Genomic DNA, 18,282 nt, shown 5'->3' on the forward strand with positions numbered 1-18,282 from the left:
GGGTGCGCATCATCTCTCAGAGTGCTCGCGTCATCTCGTGCGCAGGCAGCTAGTGGGCCAGCAGGCGCTCGCCATCCCCCACACAGGCGACTGGCGGGCGTGTGCCATCTTTTTGTGTGGGTGGCCGCGTGCCATCTTCTGTGTGGGTGACTGGCGGGCGCAAGCCACCTCCCAAGTATCATCTCCCATACGGACGGCTGGCAGGTGCACGTCATCTTGTGCGTGGGCGACCTGTGGGCGCGTGTCTTCTCTCTGCGGGTGCGTCATCTCTCGGTGTGCGTGCACCATCTCGTGCGCAGGCAGCCAGCGGGTGTGCACCATCCCCCAGAGCCGGGTGGCCAGCAGGCGCACCCCGTCTTCCAGATGGGTGACTGGCTGGCGTGTGCCATTCCCCATTGCGGGCGGCCAGCGGGCTCTTGCCATCTCGCGCACGGGCGGCTGGTGGGCACGCACCATATCCGGGCGTGTGCCATCTTTTGCACGTGCCATCCCGTGTGCAGGAAGCTGGTGGGCACTGGGCGAGTGCCATCTTCCGTGTGGGTGGCCAGCGAGCGCAAGCCATCTCCCGCATGTCATCTCCCACATGGGCAACTGGTGGTCGTGCTTCATCTCGCGTGGGAGGCCAGTGTCTGCCCATTTCCCCTGCCGCCGCCATCTTGGCTCCAATAATTCTCCTCGGAACAAGTACACTTTGCTGCAGTGTGGCGGCTCCACTGCACCAGTCCTGGGGAGGCCCGGTGCCCACCCTCCATCCTGGGCGAGGGATTCCATAGGTTCTGGCTGTAGGAGCTTCATGGAGCCGCGGCTGCGGTGAGGCGCAGTGTGGGCTCTGTGGGAGGGGATTGGGAGCTGCGGCACTCACCCATTCCTCCTTGGAAGTCCTTGAATTCCTGTTGTTGAGCCTCAGTCCTCACCGAAGACCAGTCATCAACTGTTTAACTGTTCAATTATCAATAAACAGAAGTCTGTAGAGGGTCATAATGGCCCTTTTCCAAGTGGTCCACTGCTCCCGCAGCTCACCATGTTGTCTCTGTCTCCGCTGCCATTTTGGCTCAGTCTATACACTATTTTTATAGTCTCAATATTAATAGAAGTTTTAGGTTTCTTTATAAGTCATTCTTTAAAAATTTAAATTGGTTTGCTTACTGTTTTCTGTCTTATTGTACTTGGTTATTATTGCTGGGGATAAGATTATTATCAGATTATTTCGTTTGCATCTGTCTAATAAAAACAAGTTTGGAAGCAGGAGTGGCATCCACTTCTGAAATAGCTTGCCTCCGAAACCCTACAAACCTGGAGAAAGAATGAAAGTTATATAAGTGTTCGGTTCATAGGGTCTCTATGAGTCATCTGCGACTCAACAGCACTTAAAACAACAACAAAAACAACAATCAGTAGTGATTAAGAGCATTTCTTCTTTGGTGTGTATATCTGTTAATGAATAAGGAAATCCTTCTATATGTATTTGAAAATCTAATATATTTAAAGACCATGATCCCAGGGGAGCTCTGGTGGCCTAGTGGCAAGAAGCTGCACTGCAATCCCAGAAGTACGTGGTTTGAATCCACCAGATGCTCTGCTGGAGAAGGAGGAGCAATTTCCTCCTGTACCAGTCAGATCTGATTTGACAGTACACACAAAAAAGAATTTAAAAAAACTAAAAAAAGAAAAAAAAAAGACCATGATCCCATCAGGGCTATCCTTAATATAGAACAATCTTAATAAAGCAAAAAAAGAGCTAATGTTTAGAAAAGTTTATCTGTTAGTTTAGTATTAAGTTTAGTTTTATTAAACGTTGTTCTTTCTGGCAGTTACTTTCTTGTTCTATGATTTTTAAAAATTTTTTAAAATTATCTTTTATGTGTGTACTGTCAAATCAGATCTGACTGGTACAGGAGTAGATTGCTCCTCCTTCTTCAGCAGAGCTTCTGGTGGATTCGAACAGCTTACCTCTGGGATTGCAGTGGAGCTTCTTGCCATTACGCCACCAGAGCATTCTGTGATTTTTTTTAAAAAAGAATTGTTCTTCTGTGCCACTGAGTCTCGTGCCTCATACCAACTCTGTGCACAGTAGCTCTGAACCTTGCCCTATCCCGAGCCATTCTCACTGACTCTGACACATATACCCCTGCCCCTATTACTCCAGTTACAGTGTCAGTCCATCTCATTCAGGGTCTTCCTCTTCTGTATTGTCCTTCTTCCTTTCCAAGCATGATGTCATTCTCCAAGGACTGGCCCTCCTGACCACTTGCCAGTATGTAAGATGTAGCTGTGAAATCTTTGCCTTTAAAAAGAATATTCTGTATATGTTCAATAGTACTGAAATTCTTCTAAATTTTTTAAATTTAGTTAATTTTTTCACTTCATTAAAACAGATTTTAAAAAGATCTGATATGATAAGGACTTTTTAAAAAATCACTCAGATTATTCATAAAATAAATAAATTGGTAATAGGATAGTATTAGGTTATAGAACTGAAGGAAACTTAGTTCAGTACCTTTAGCAGATGAAAATACTGAGATTTTGAGAGGGTAGATTCATTGACAACACATCAAAGGTCTTCTAATTTTTAAAAAAATTTTTATTTTATTATTTTTTTGTGCATTGTACCGTCAGATCTGACTGGTACAGGAAGAGATTGTCTCTCCTTCTCCAGCAGAGCATCTGGTGGATTCGAACCAGGCACATCTGGGATTGCAGTGCAGCTTCTTGCCACTAGGCCACCAGAGCTTCCTTAGGTCTTCTAATTTTTATAATCACTTTTCACCATAGTACGGCATGTGAGATTTATTTTTCAGAATTAATATTGGTGTATTACATGAGGTATTTTTTCCCTTTTTAAAATTCTTTTTATTGTTGTTATTAATTTCAATGAAAATTTACAGACTTTCAGTTTCCATTCATTCATTGTTGCACTTTTCCTCCCTGCTCCTCCCGCTACCCCTGCCCCAGTACACTCTTCTCTTTGAAAAGTAAAAGAAAAAATTCTTTCATTGTTCTACAATCCCTCCCCCCTCCCCCCCACTCCACTTATGCAGCCTTTGTTCTGGACTCCTGTCCTGACAATAATACCTAATCACATATCCCTTTTAAACAGTCTTCTCCCTCATCTGTTTCAGAGCAGTATACATTATTGAACCCATCTTTCTCAGTCTCCCCCCAACCCCTATGTCAGTCCTGTTTTATAACAGTGGCTCTATGCAATATTTGTCCATGTGTGACTGAGATATTTCACTCAGCATAATGTCCTCCAGGGTCACCCATTTTGAATAATATTGCATGAGTTCCTTGTTTTTCAATGCAGCATAGTATTTCATTGTGTGAATATACCATAGCTTTTCTATCCATTTGTTTGTTGATGGGCACTTAGGTTGTTTCCAAATCCTTGCTATTGTGAACAAAGTTGCAATAAACATGGGTGTGCATATATCCACTTGGGTGGCAGTTCTGGTTTCTTTAGGGTATATTCCCAGTAGTGGAATTGCTGGGTCAAATGGTATCTCTATTTGCAGCTTTTTGAGAAAGTGCCACACCGCCTTCCACAGTGGTTGCACCATTTTACACTCCCACCAACAGTGAACAAGGGTTTCAGTTTCTCCACAACCTTGTCAGCATTTGTTGCTTGCTGTTCTGTTAAATTTTGCTGTTCTTACTGGGGTGAGATGATATCTTATAGTTGTTTTGATACATGAGATATTTTAAAAAACAAAGTGGTTCCTTAGATTTATTCAGCAGATTATTTGTTGAACCATATACTTTTTAAGGCAAAGGATACAAAACCAAGAAGGGAAATGGTACAGTCTAACAAACCTTAGAGTAAACTACATGTTCAAATTCTGCCTCTGCTTTTCATTAACACTATGATTTTGAGTCAGGGTAGTTAACTTCCCTCTGTCTTAATTTCCTTACAGAATATTAATAGTGCTTACCTTATAAGCTATTCAATGGATTTGATGTTTAGTACAGTGCATAGAACATAGCAAACTTAAAGAAAGAAATGTTTGTTTTACACTAGTGCAGGATATTGTGAAAAGCCAACAACCATTAATTGAATCTTCTACAATTTTATCCATTCGTTGCAAATGCAGCTGATTGCCCTTGAGTCAGAACCAACTCATGAGTGAGTGGTGCCGCCTTTAGGTTAGCAGTACAACTCTTTACTACAATGCCCTGGAGTTCTTTAGTTATAAAAGAGAGTCTCTTTGCTTAAAGTATTATAAAGTGTTAGTTTCAAAACTATTACAAGGTATTTTAAAAAGGTTAGTTTCCTGTTGCTTTATTGTTGGTTGCCGTAAGGTGCACCCTTAAGGGTCTTTAAGGACTAATGCAATATCCAGAGATGACTTAAGAATTGATTCCCGCCCGGGACCTCTAGGACCGCGGTGGAGCAACCAAGGAGTGCAGTGATGTCCAGACCGGTTTCCCTAGCAATTGTCTCAAAAGGAGACGCGAAGTAGCGATTTCTAGGACTCTCCCGAGTCCGGGACCCTTACTCCCGACTCTGAAGGCACTGAACTCCAATGAACCGGACCAAGATAAAGGAGAAATGCGTTAACTATATGAAGAAAGAAAATAAAAAAAGAAAAAAAACAATAAAAACAGCAAAGACAGAGGACAACTTCTTGATTGAAGAGATGTTTCATGGAACAGTAACGAAAGAACTAACCATCCATGAAGAATGGAATCACTATAATGAAAGGATGATAAAAGACCGAAAAGACTTTGTCTTTGTGAAGTTCAATGGCCTTCATTTGAAATCCATGGAACATTTACAGTCTTATATCTCTCTCAGAGTATGCATCTTCTCAAATAATTTTATTACAGATATACAACCACTTAAAAGTTATTTAAAATTAATCAAGCTTGATCTCCATGGAAATCAGATAAAGAATCTGCCAGAAACCAAATTTTGGATTGGACTGAAGAATCTAATACTCCTATATCTCCATGACAATGGGATTGAAAATTAAAGAATATATGTATATTATCTGCTTGTTCTAACCTCATTGCCCTCATTATGTTTGATTGTCCCTTAAGCCTTAAGAAAGGATATAGGCATGTTCTTGTTAATAGTATATGGTCTCTTAAAGCTCTGGATCATCATGTGATTTCTGATGAAGAAATAATTCAGAACTTCCATCTATCTGAAAGCTTCAAAACTTGTAATTCTCGACTTTTCTTTAATTTCTACCCTGCTTTGATAAAGGTAAAACTTTGTGGGGGTTTAATTTTAAATAAATTTATAGATACATGAAAAAAAGAAAGAATTGATTCCCGTGTATGAGCTTTAGCCATACTGGAGTCCCTGCAATTGAAAATGGATGTTTAGAGGCCCAGTTCCTCCTCCTCCTTTCCTGCTCTGACTGACTATACTCTTGTTGTTGTTGTTATGTGCCATCGAGTCGTTTGCAACTCATAGCGACCCTATGTACAACAGCTCTAAATGCTCTTCTATCCTGTGCCAACCAGCCATCTCAAACGCACTTATTCCCATTGCTCCAGTCACAGAATCGATCCATCTCATTGAAGGTCTTCCTCTCCTTCGCCGCCCCTCCACCCTGCCAAACATGATGTCCCTTTCTCCAGGGACCAGTCCGTCCTTGCAACATGCCCAAAATATGTCAGACGAAGCTTCAGAATCCTTGACTACAAAGAGCTTTCCGGCTTCACCTTCCCCAGGACAAACCTGTTTGTTCTCCTTGCAGTCCATGGTATATTCAACACTCTTCTCCAGCACCACAGCTCAAAGACATCAATTCTCTTTCTATCACCCCTAGTCACTGTCCAACTCTCTGATGCATAGCATGTAATTGCGAAGACTATAGCCTGGATCAGGCACACCTTAGTCACCAGTCTGACGTCATTGCTCTTCAGTAGTCTTGAGAGGTTCCTCACAGCTGGCTTTCCCAATGCAATTAGTCTCTTGATTTCCTGGCTGCTGTTACCAAGAGTGTTGATTGTGGAGCCAAGTAAACTAAAACTGTTAACTATCTCAATCTCTTCACCATCCATACTGATGCTGCCAACTGGCCCAGTGGTGAGAATCTTTGTTTTCTGAAGCTCATAGAGGAGGTTGTAGTCCTTTATCTTCTGCAGCAAGCGCTTCAGGTCCTCCTCAGTTTCAGCAAGCAGGGTTGTGTCATCTGCGTAACGATGTTGTTGATGATTCTTCCACCAATCCTGATGCCACATTCCTCTTCGTATAGCCCAGCATCTCGGATGATCTGTTCTGCATACAGATTGAAAAGGTATGGAGACAGAATACATCCCTGATGAACCCCCTTCTTGATTTTGAACCATGTAGTGTCTCCTTGCTCTGTTCTGACAACTGCCTCTTGGTCCAAGTATAAGTTTCGTATTATCACAATCAAATGTTCTGGGATTCCCATTCTTCTCAGTCAGACACAGCTTGTTGTGATCCACACAGTCAAAAGCCTTTGCATAGTCAATGAAGCACAGATAGACATTCTTCAGGTATTCTTTGCTTTCTGCCAAGATCCATCTATCATTGGCTATAATATCCCTAGTACCACGACCTCTTCTAAATCCAGCCTGCACATCTGGCAGTTCTCTGTTGACATTGTTCCAAACGTCAAAAACGTATGATAATTTTCAGCAGAATCTTGCTTGCATGTAATATTAATGATATTGTTCGATAATTCCCACACTCTGTTGGGTCACCTTTGTTTGGAATGGGAACAGATATCGATCTTTTCCAGTCAGTGGGCCAGCTGGCTTTTCTCCAGATTTGTTGGCAGAACTTAGTGAGCACATCCAGGCCAGTGTCATTCTTTAAACTTCCTGGCAGGTTCCCCGTCACCCTAATTTTTTGGCATTGTAATTTCCTCTATGAAGAGTTATTCTTCATTTCTCCAGTCATGTAAGTTAGTAATTGTTCCTTGTTTAGGTCTTTTGCTCAAATGTTACTAAAGCTTTCCTGACTACCCTATTTTAAAACATTCCCTGTCTCTAGTATACATTATTTCTCTTGCCTAGTTTATTTTTCTTTTTTTAAAAAAAATAATTTTAATGAGCATTTACAGAGACTTTGGTTTTCCATTCATTCATTGCTGCACTTCTCTCCCCGCCCAGCCCTCCCCCCTAGTTTATTTTTCTTTAAAGCACTTAACACCATCTGTCATACTGTATGTTTTAGAGATCCATTTCTTATTATTTCTGTTCCATCAGTAAGGAGCTCTGGTGGTACAGTGGTTAACAACTCAGCTGTTAACTGAAAGGTTGGCAGTTTAAACCCACTAGCCCCTCTTTATAGATTACAGCCTTGATAACTTTAGGATGCAGTTTTACTTTGTTCTGTATGGCCACTATGAGTTGGAATCAACAGCATTAGGCTTGATTTTGGATTATATCCTTCCTTTAGAATATAAACTCCATTGGTACAGAGATTTTTTTTTCTTTGCAGAGTTCATTTTATATTTTTTTATTAATTTTAATGAAAGTTTACACAGACTTAGGGTTTCCATTCACTCATTGTTGCACTTTTCTCCCTGACTCCCCCTCCCCCCAATTCGTTCTTTTCTTTGAAAAGTAAAAGAACAATTTTTTTAATTGTTTTGCAATCCCTACGCCCAAGACCACTCCACTGTGCAGCCTTCATTCTGGACTCCTGTCATGACAATAATACCTAATCATATATCCCTTTTAAACAGTTCTCTCTCTCATCTGTTTTAATGCAGTATACATTATTTATCCCCTCTTTCTCAGCTTGTCCTCAACCCCAATGTCAGTCCCATTTTACAACAGTGGCCCTATGCAATATTGGGACAGAGATTTTTGTCATTTTGTCTTGTTGTATCTCTGCCGCCCACAGTAACAACTTGTACATAATAAGAATTGAATACATTTCTGTTGAATGGATGAATAAGTGCTCTCATTCATAATCAGATCATTTCCCTAAGATTACAATATATAGAAGAACTGGAAAAGTAAGTTTCTAATGTTGTTTTTGATTGCCCTTGAGTCGATCACGACTCATAATGACCCTATGAACAAAAGACCTGAAACCTTTCTATAACTATCATCAGTAATCAAAGTTCAGGGGAGCTCTGGTGGCCTAGTGGCAAGAAGCTGCACTGCAATCCCAGAGGAACACGGTTCGAATCCACCAGATGCTCTGCCAGAGAAGGAGGCGCAATATCCTCCTGTACCAGTCAGATCTAATTTGACGGTACACGCACACAAAATAATAATAATAAAAAAAATAATCAAAGTTCATAGAGTTTCCAGAGGCATGTTGTTTAGGAAGAGAATGCCACTCCTCCTTCCAAATCCTCCCACTAGCCCCCACTATCTCCTCTGCATGCCCAGAATTCTCTCCTCGCATCTGCAACCAGCCCTTACCTTAATTGCATTGCCTGAATTTGGAGGCCACTGTAATCAAACTTTCTGCACAAATTCTTTTCACTCATAAACCAAAAACTAACTGGTTTTTAGAATGAGCCAAATAGGAATCAGAGGTTTTGAAATTATTCTGTGGTTTTGCTATTCAGTTTATGCTACTTTTCATTTAAAAACTTAAAAACATCATTCATTTTATACCGATGTTATTTTTCTTTTCTGTAATCTATCATGTGTTTCCCAAATGGATTATGATACATAATTTTTTAAAAAAAAATTTATTGTATTATTTTTACATGTACTGTCAAATCAAATCTGACTGTTACAGTAGGAGATTTGCCCCCTCCTTCTCCAGCGGAGCATCTGGTGGATTTGAACCGCGTACCTCTGGGATTGCAGTGCAGCGTCTTGCCACTAGAGCTCCCTAGATACATAATTTTTATAACTTCATTTAATAATAAAAACTGTACTTCTCTAATATGTTTCTATACTGGTAGTTTGTATGGAAATACAGAGATCAAGACAAGTAGAGTAGAAAACTTAATAAAAACAGGAAAGCAGTGAGAGTTTAGATTAATTTGAAGCCTTGTTGTGATAATTTTATATTATTTGAACTATAACATATGATGTGCCAGAGGTATTTATTGGACCAGTAGTTAGAACCTTTACAATTTGATTGGCGCAGATCTCAAGACAATTGAAGCAGTATTTGCATAAAAATTAAAAAACCCGGCCATGTGGCCGTTGCTTCTATGTGTGTGTGTGTGTGTGTGTGTGTGTGTGTATACAGAGTCCCTGCTCAAGAGCTTGTAATAAAATCCCTCATGTTCTTGCATAAAAAAAAAAATTAAAAACCCTAGTATTTCAGCCATTTAAAATATTAATAGGAAGTAGAAAAATATGTTTTTTAATTTTAATTTTTTTCATTTATAATTCCTAGGCAAAATCATCAACATTACAGACTGCTACTCAACCCTCCACTTCGGTAAGAGGTCCCCCCCCCCTTAAATCTAAGTGTCAGTGTTTTCAAATAAGTTACAGTGCATTGAAATTATATGTGGTCCTTAAAGTATTCCTAATGAAATCCACCCTTCAAGGATTAGAAGTTGAAAAACATTTGGTGCTTAAGTTTGAAGTATTCCTGAAAGTCTTACTGAATTATGCTCTAAAATGCTGAATATTTCCCTTTAACGGGATTGGCATTTATTATCATAGTATGGTAATGCAAATAAACATGTATGTTATATAGATTTTGTAAGCCCTTGGCATTGGCTTTCTGTGTACATTGATTATCATATATTTTTAAATAATGAATTAGATATGTTTTTATGCTTATATATACACCATATAAGGATAGATTGCTAACTGCCTTACTTTATTTCCTCAGAGACCATCTTGGTGGCCCTTTGAGATGTCTCCTGGTGCATTAACTTTTGCTATTATATGGCCTTTTATTGCCCAATGGTTGGTGCACATGTATTATCAAAGAAGGAGAAGGTAATACAATTTGCTAAATTCTAAAATTAGACTAATGTGTAATTTTTTTGTGTTTGCCATTAGATTTTTCATTTGGCTGTTTGTGTGTTAAACTTTTTTAATCTATATACAATAGACTCAGCTTTCAGCAGCAATTAGGAGATCACCTACTCTATCTTTTCAATATAAGCATTGATATGTCAGAAAATTTTCAATTTAGCAATTAGGGAACACTGTAACTGAGGGACAGAATTTCAATTTAGGATAACAAGGAATAATCTCAAATAGGTCAGACAACATCCCAGAGACAACATCCAGATGAGGAATAATCTGAAGCAAACAAAAACTCAGACACAGTCCTCATGGCAGTGGAAGCTTGGCGCCATCCGGCGGTGATTGAGCGAGAGTCTGGTGGTCGGGTGCCCCAGGCTTTACACTCCTGTTGCTTTGCGGTTGTTGAGCCCTTCCCGGCAGGGACAGTGGTGAAGTAGTTTCTGTGCCAGAGCATCCTCCGGAGTTCCTGGTGTTTGCCGCCTTCTGGCAATGGTACACGAATCCCTACAGCAAACACGTCTTGGTGGAAGACATAGCACAACCCTGACCAGAAACTCGTGTCCCAAAGACTCCTGACCAAGACTTAACAGAATGCCCTGCGGGGCTGAGCGACTGTTTCCTTCCAATGATGCTCACTCGGTGTATATCCTGGAGGACTCTATTGTGGACCCACAGAATCACCATGACCACCTTCACCTGGAACATCAACCATGCCCGGCTGATGGTGGTGGAGAAACACTGTGTTTACTCTGATAACAGTGGTTGGACCGAAATTCTGAAATCCGCTGAGAAGCCTGGGTCTCCTCTAGCTTGTTTGGTGACTCCAGAGCTGTCCAGGAATTTGGCCTGGCTCAATTTAAAAGCAACGTGACCAAGACTATGAAGGATTTTTAATGCATCTTGGCCAAGCTACAAGGGGAAGCCCCTTCTAAGACATGTGTTGAAACTGCCAAGGAAGCTAAGGAAAAGACAGAAGAGACAGCACTGGAAGCTACAGAGAAGGCCAAGGATCTAGCCAACAAGGCAGCAACCAAGAAATAGCAGCAGCAGCATCAACAATTTGTGTAGCCATCATAGGCCCTGCACAGCCCTTCTACCACCACCATCGCACAGCAGACAATCCAGCTCCAACCTCCTATCCCCAGTGTGCTCTCTTATTAAAAATCAACATCCAGCCCTATCTGTTGCCTAAGAGATAGGCTGGGGTGAGGCGCAAGGGTCTTCTTTGGCATCTACAGATCAGCAAGCATGTAATCAATGGTCTGTGTTGATTCTGCATATTCCTCCAACTTGGCAGCTGAGGCAGAGAGGCATAGACTTGCCTGGGTCAGTGTGCAAGTGAAGTGGGAAATGCTAGACTGTAAGCTTTGTGAGGGCAGGGATCTTTTGTTCTCTGAAGTGTCCCAAGTATTTGGAATAATATTTAGTATGTAATCGGCACTCCGTAAATAACTGTTGACTTCAGTTAGCCCTAGCTCTGGCTTTGGTTCAAGTTTCTGGCTTTGGTTCAAGTTTTGACTCCACTGTGTCCTGAGTTTGGGCCTCAGGCAGGTAATACCCCTGAGCCCCAACAGTGGGAAGAACTGACTTTGACCTGGAGGGATTAAGTACACTGCCTATCTTAAGATAAGTATCTACTAGTTCTGCTTTTCCAGCTTAGTCTGTGGTTGGGGTTCCCCATTCTCATCAGATAAGAAGGACAAAGGAAATTGTTAAAACAGACTTTTAATGAAAATAAAATCTGTTGCCATTGGAGAAAAAAACCACAACAAAACAATTCATAGATACAAAAGAATTCTAACAGTTTTGTTGGACCCTGTGTAAACAGAAATGCTTTCCACAGAAGAACAGGCCTGGTTCTTGTTTTTACCATTGTTCACCTCACTTTTGACTTTACCTTTTTAGTGTTTCATTACATTTCTTATTAAGTAACTAACATTAGATATAGAGATGAAAAAAAGGCGTTTATTAATAAGCTTTTAAGTGTTCTCTTAAGTACGTGCAATAGAAACACATTGTACAAAATCTACAAGTCTAAATATTTACAAGTATTATTTTCTCTATGAAAGAATCCAAGTTTGCAGTAAGCTTGATAACAAAAGTAGATAGTAAGGGATAATTCTTCTGATGATAATGTTAGTAACCTTGAGCTGTTGATCTGTTCCAACTCACAGTGACTTCTGGCAGCACACAATAGACCTGGTCCAGAAGCTTGGCTCTATTTTTTTTGCAGAACCTGGTTGCGGGATTTGTCTTCTGTAGTGTGCTGGCTTTGTTTGAATTACCAGCCATTAGAGTAGCAGTAGTAAGTACAGATGATTTGTAGTACGCAGAAATCTACTAATAGATAATTAGTAGATAAACAAAATGCATCTGACATCGGTGAATTATTCAGTCTTGTTCTCTTATGTTAAGACAATTTATGTTCATCAACAAATACATTTTCTAAAACAGAAAGCAAAAAACCTAGGAGATATGTGAAGTAGAATATTTAAATTATTTATTAAAACTATTTGTTGGTTTCAGTACTTGATGTTCAATCTGTCCTACAAATTAAATGATGTAATTTCATAATGAGTATTTGTAACTTTGTAGTCTTAATTTTAATATCAGTATTGTTATATTATTCAGATAATTCTTTGGTATAAATTTATTTCATGTTTAGGTGCATTTATACTCATAGGCTTTTTTTGTTTGTTTTAATTTCCTTTTAAAAGAAAATTGAACTGAAGAACATATTCTTTTACTCAAGAAGACTGCTGAGCCCACATGAACTCAGAATGAAGTTGATTATGAATCCACAGGAAGGTTGTAGTTTGTAATGATTACATTTTTTCTGTTGTTCAGTAATTTGGCTTGTGTATATATATACATACATGTATATTTTTTGCACTACACAGATGATAATATTTTAAGGACTAATTCTACTGATACTTGAATAATCAATCTTAAATGTAAGTAGCATACATAGAATTACCCTACTCTTAAACTTGAAGGACATTCATTGTTAATTATTGTTTGATAACATATTTACCTGATTATCTCCCATTTAGAAATACAGGCTGCTTTCCAAGTTACGATTGTAATAATGAGATCAGATTTATGTTACGATTGTAATAATGAGATCAGATTTATAAGTGGATATTTTAATTTTCTAAATTAAATAGTAGAAATAATGCAAACCATGAATTAATTTCAAATGAGATGAAATTGATTTAATAACCTAGTCACTGAATTACCATGTCAAGAAAGGAAATTGCTGGGAGAATCCTCTCCACAGTTCTCTTCAGAGGCGAGGCTGTCAGAGTACTTACTTCATCCTTAATCTGTCCTTGGCAGTTTAAATGGTGGTAGGGCATCTTTATAATAAAGTAGGGTCCTATGCATTAGGTTCAAGTTTTACCAGTGATTCACAATGGATAATGAACTTAATGTAAATATGAAAGTGTATCGTAAGCTTGCAAACCATTAATAAGATTTTTATTCAATCACCTACATTTATTCATTTGTAATAATTTTTCTTCAACTGAGGATATCTAGTTTCTGCTTCATAGGGTGCTTTGAAATATGTACAATAAAAACTTATTTATACTGTTTTTACAAAAGTTGACAAGAAAACACACGAAAAACCACTTTTCTGCAACTGGAAAATGACAGACTGGATTTCTAACCTCTTAGTGCCTCAATTTTTCTTTCGGGATATAATCTATACGATACACATATTTCACAGGAGTATTTGGAAGGATTTGCAAACGAGCTGGCCAGAAAATCTCATATGAATAAGGCATTCCCAAACAATGTATAGTTAAGCCCTTTTCTTCCTACGTCCATATTTAGTCTAGGAGGTTTTTTGTTTAGAATTTTGAATGCCTTATTTAGAAAATGATTCTTCCTATAGAGTTTCATTCCAAAATTCTTTGTTAACTTACTGTATTTTTGAAATATAACACATTAATTATTAATACATGGAAATTAAAACACACACACACACACACACACACACACACACACACAGTAAAACCATTCAGAGCATCATAGGAAACTAACATTCAAGAGAGTTGCAGTTTGCAAACAATAATGTGCAAGTTGTTTGCATAAAAATGCTTTAAATTTATTTTTCAAGATTTCTCTGACTGAAAGGCTTTGTAACAAATAATTTTTAAACATTCTTAATTATGTATAATTTTGGGCTTAACATCATGTAGTTAGGGTATTATAAATGAGTAAAAAAGTAATTCATCCATAGTAGATAGGGAGGTTCTTTGCCTGATAGAAAAGTGAGAATATGATATACGTTTCCCAACACTTTTTCTTTCGTGTAACTTGATGTTTTTTATTTTTAAACTGTTTGAGTAAAATATATGTCTAAAAGTATATACTGATACTTGCTTTAAAAGCAAAAAAAAGAAAAAAGTCTGTTTATTTAGGAACAAAATGAAGCACGTAACCCTTCTAAGTAAAAATAAATTCTATTCCTGTGATCAGGCATTATTTTAAAAAATTAGATATCTATTTGGCATCAGAAAATGATGGGTGTTTTTTTTGTTTATAAATAAACAGTGCAAATTCAGAATGTTAGTAGTTGTGATTCATTAAAAGCAATCAGGGGTCACTAACTTTTAGGGATAAACATTTATATCTTGTTTGGAACTCTTATTTATAGTTTTAAAAGCACTTTGCACACAATTCTTGTATATAAAAATAAAGATGTAATTATAGAATATAATGTTAACTGCTTTGGTTAACAAGAACCTCATTTTAAATTACAGCTTTGGTATTTTTTAATGATCCACTTCTTTTCTGTTTCTTTATTGTACAACTAAATTAAAAATAAAAAATAATGAAAAAAGATATTTATTATTTATTTCTCCTAGAAGTATATTTTGATTGTGTACAGAAGCCAGGAAATCAAAAAACGTATTGCGATGGGAAAGTCTGCTGTTAGGGACCTCTCCAAAATACTCAAGAGCAACAGTGTCTTTCTGGAGACTAAGGTCCGCCTGATACAGGCCATGGTTTTTGCAATCACTTGTTATGCATCAGAGAGTTGGACAATGACTAGGGAGGATAGAAGGAGAATTGACGCCTTTGAGCTGTGGTGCTGGAGAAGAGTATTGAATGTACCATGGACTGCCAAGAAAACAAACAGATTCATCGTGGAGAGGATTAAACCAGGCTACTCCTTGGAGGCAAGGATTCTGGGGCTTCATCTGACATACTTTGGACATGTTGTAAGGAGAGACAGGTCTTTAGAGAGGGACATCATGCTGGGTAGAGTAGAGGGACAGCACAGGAGGGGAAGACCCTCTATGAGGTGGATTGATTCAGTGACTGAGGTACTCAGGATGGGTGTGTCAGAGGCAATGAGATTGGCATAGGATAGAGCAGGGTTTAGGGCTGTTGTACATAGGGTCGCTATGAGTCGCAAATGACTCGACAGCACATAAGAACAACAAACTAAGAATTAAATGAAAATAAATCATGTACGAGAAAGGGTTTTCATAACGAAAACAATTCCATGCCATTCCAATATTTTCACCTAATATCTCTAGTTTCCCGAATTGTTTATTTTTCTGTCTTTTATACATCTAAAATTGGATATAACCTCTATCTGAGTATGTAGTACCACAGTTGACTAGAGAGTCCAGCAAGAAATCAGGTGTCGTATGTGGCTCACACCTCCTTGGTACTTCCACATAAATCCATCAAAAAAGTGTCATTGATTCTACCTCTACAATAAATCTTGACTTTATGTTCACTACCTCCTTTAAATATTGCCCCATCTAACCCACTTTCCATAGTTGTTAAGAATGAGTCATCTATGCTGGCTTGGTATGTTTGCACTGTCTTGGACTCTGAGCATGTTTTGAGTGGAGAAAGAGTAAGAGTCTTTTGGATAAGTAGAGCATGAGTACCTAAATGTCCTTCTAGAAGTTTGGGACAGGAACTTTGTGGGCATAAATTGCACTGCTAACTCCCAAGAGTGTCTGGTGGTTTTAGTCCATCAGCAACCTGAGGGAGAAAGATGGGCCGCCAGTCTTTGCCTGTTCAGATTTACAGCTTCCAAACTTGATGGACGGTTACTGAGTTGGAACTGACCCTAAGCAGTGACTTTGCAATTTTGAGATGCTTTAGAACATGTTGTTAGGTGTTGTCAAGTTGACTGTGACTCAGCAACTCCATGAACAACAGATCCGAGCCTTGCCCTATCTTGCAGTATCTTCACAGTCCCTGAGACATTCAAATCCATTATAAGGTCACTGTGTCAACCTATTTTGTTGAAGGTGGCAGTTTCATATAGTGACCTTTTTTCAAACTTAAGACACATGTTCCATGAAGTTCCAGGATATTAGGGTTAAAATAATTTTAATTAATTAATTAAACACCTTTTTACAATTGCCATGCACTTCAGTTGCTTGCTCTGCCTCTGAGAGCTGGATGATGAATAAGGGTGATAAGAGTATTGATGCCTTTGAGTTGTGGTGCTGGAGAAGAGTATTGAACACACATGGACTTGCCAAGAGAACAAACAAGTCTGTCCTGGAGAGGGTGAAACCAGGTTGCACTTTGGAGGTGAAGATTTTGAAATTTCATCTGACATGTGGCATGTTGCCAGGAGGGACCAGTCTTTGCAGGACATCATGCTTGAAAGGCAGAGGGGGGTCAGCGCAAGAGAAGAGCCTGGGTGATATACATTGACAGGCTGTGGCAATGGGGGCAGGTCTGTCGGAGACAGTGAGATTGGCTCAGGATAGGGGAAGATTCAAAGGGTTGCTATGAGTCATTGCACGTAACAACATGTACTTCATCCTATTTCAAGGCATATAGGTACTTCATGTTTTCTGTATATAACATTTAGAAAAGTTGTAGAAAATTTTTTTATCCTTTTTTTGTTTTACTTAAATTTATTATTAATTTTAGTAAAACTTAGACTTTGGATTTCCATTCATTCATTGTTGTACTTTTCTCCCCTCCCAGCCCTTCGCCCTAGTACATTACTGTCTTGGAAAAGTAAAAGAAAAATTCTTTCATTGTTTTAGAAATCCTCCCCCAGGTCCACTCCACTATACAGTCTTCAGTCTGGACTCCTGTCATTACAAAAATACCTAATCACAAATCCCTTTTAAACACTTTTCTCCCTCATCTGTTTCAGGGCAGTAAACCTTATTGAACCCATCTTTCTCAGTCCCTCCCCAACCCCAAGGTCAGTCCTGTTTTACAACAGTGGTTCCATGCAGTATTTGTCCTTTTATGCTGAGATACTTCACTCAAAATAATGTCCTCCAGAGTCAACCATTTTAAATAATATTGCATGAGTTCCTTGTTTTTCAATGTAGCATAGTATTCCATTGTGTGAATATACCACAGCTTCCCTATCCATTCGTTTGTTGATGGGCACTTAGGTTGTTTCCAACTCCTTGCTGTTGTGAACAAAGCCACAATAAACATGGGTGTGCATGTATCTGCTTGGATGTCAGTTATGGTCTCTTTGGAGTAAGAAAATTATTTTTATGTTGATAAAATTATGTACAGTAAACCCCCAGGTTAAGAACGTGTGATTTATGGACATCTTGTACTTAAGAACAATCTGTCAGAAAGCCTATTGTTTTAAAAATGTGAGTTAAAAATAGGGTGTAATAGTAAATACTGGCACTAGTCAGTGATGCTCCAGGAAGCATCAGTCTGGCTTCAGTGGTTAATAGGTTTGAGGGAGAATACTTTCTGCTTTTTTAAGTTAGATCATACAGCCATTATCTTTCTATTGCATGTGTAAATTCGTTTGGCTTCAATTCCTCTTATTAACTCTTTCAACTATGCCTCCAAAACATACATTTGATGTAAGTGCTAATAATGGATCAAAGGATGGAAAAGTGATCAGGATTGAAAAGAAAGTATAAATAACTTAAGCAGTTGGAAAGAGGTAGAACATCACTGGTCATCAGAAAAGCATTATGTAGTCTACTGTTCAAGAATCTTATTCTAAAGGTTAAAGGGAGTAATGGAGCATGCTGTAGTGTTCATGGGGTTATTGAAGGCTTGTTATTTTGGCAGTGGATGGCCAGTCTTTCTTCCTACTCTGTCTTAATTTGGAAACTCAGCTTTAGTACACTATCTGACAAACATTTTACTCAAAAGAGCAGATGATAGATAAGCAAACATTTCTAAGCTATTAAGAGCATCAGCAGGCAAAGACACTTCCCCAATACAAAACTGACAGATAAATTAGGCATGGCCCCCTTTGTTCAACATTGCCTCCCAAACCTCTCACTGTGAGCAGCTCCTAGGCAAGGCCTGAACCCTGAACTGACCCTAATATGATGCCTCAGACCCCCCTAGCCACTCTTACCCTTTTGTTATCTCTCTATTCCCTGACGATGACAGCAGTCTGGGCTT

At 38.9% G+C, this 18,282-nt stretch overlaps 1 protein-coding gene and 1 pseudogene across 1 annotated transcript in view; both read left to right on the forward strand.

Moving 5' to 3' along the window:
* ACBD5 (acyl-CoA binding domain containing 5) overlaps positions 1–9,859 on the forward strand; it is a 71,943-nt gene extending 62,084 nt beyond the window's left edge. Inside the window, exons 11-12 of the mRNA XM_006887081.1 lie at positions 9,299–9,343; positions 9,746–9,859. Of these exons, the coding sequence (XP_006887143.1) occupies positions 9,299–9,343; positions 9,746–9,859 (159 nt within the window). The remainder of the gene's footprint in view (positions 1–9,298; positions 9,344–9,745) is intronic.
* A 337-nt stretch (positions 9,860–10,196) lies between these two features.
* Positions 10,197–10,956, forward strand: LOC102865784 (annotated as a pseudogene).
* Positions 10,957–18,282: the final 7,326 nt, after the last annotated feature.

Source organism: Elephantulus edwardii, unplaced genomic scaffold (genome assembly GCF_000299155.1).
Source record: "Elephantulus edwardii isolate Elephantulus edwardi_28Jun2011 unplaced genomic scaffold, EleEdw1.0 scaffold00054, whole genome shotgun sequence".
NCBI lineage: Eukaryota > Metazoa > Chordata > Mammalia > Macroscelidea > Macroscelididae > Elephantulus > Elephantulus edwardii.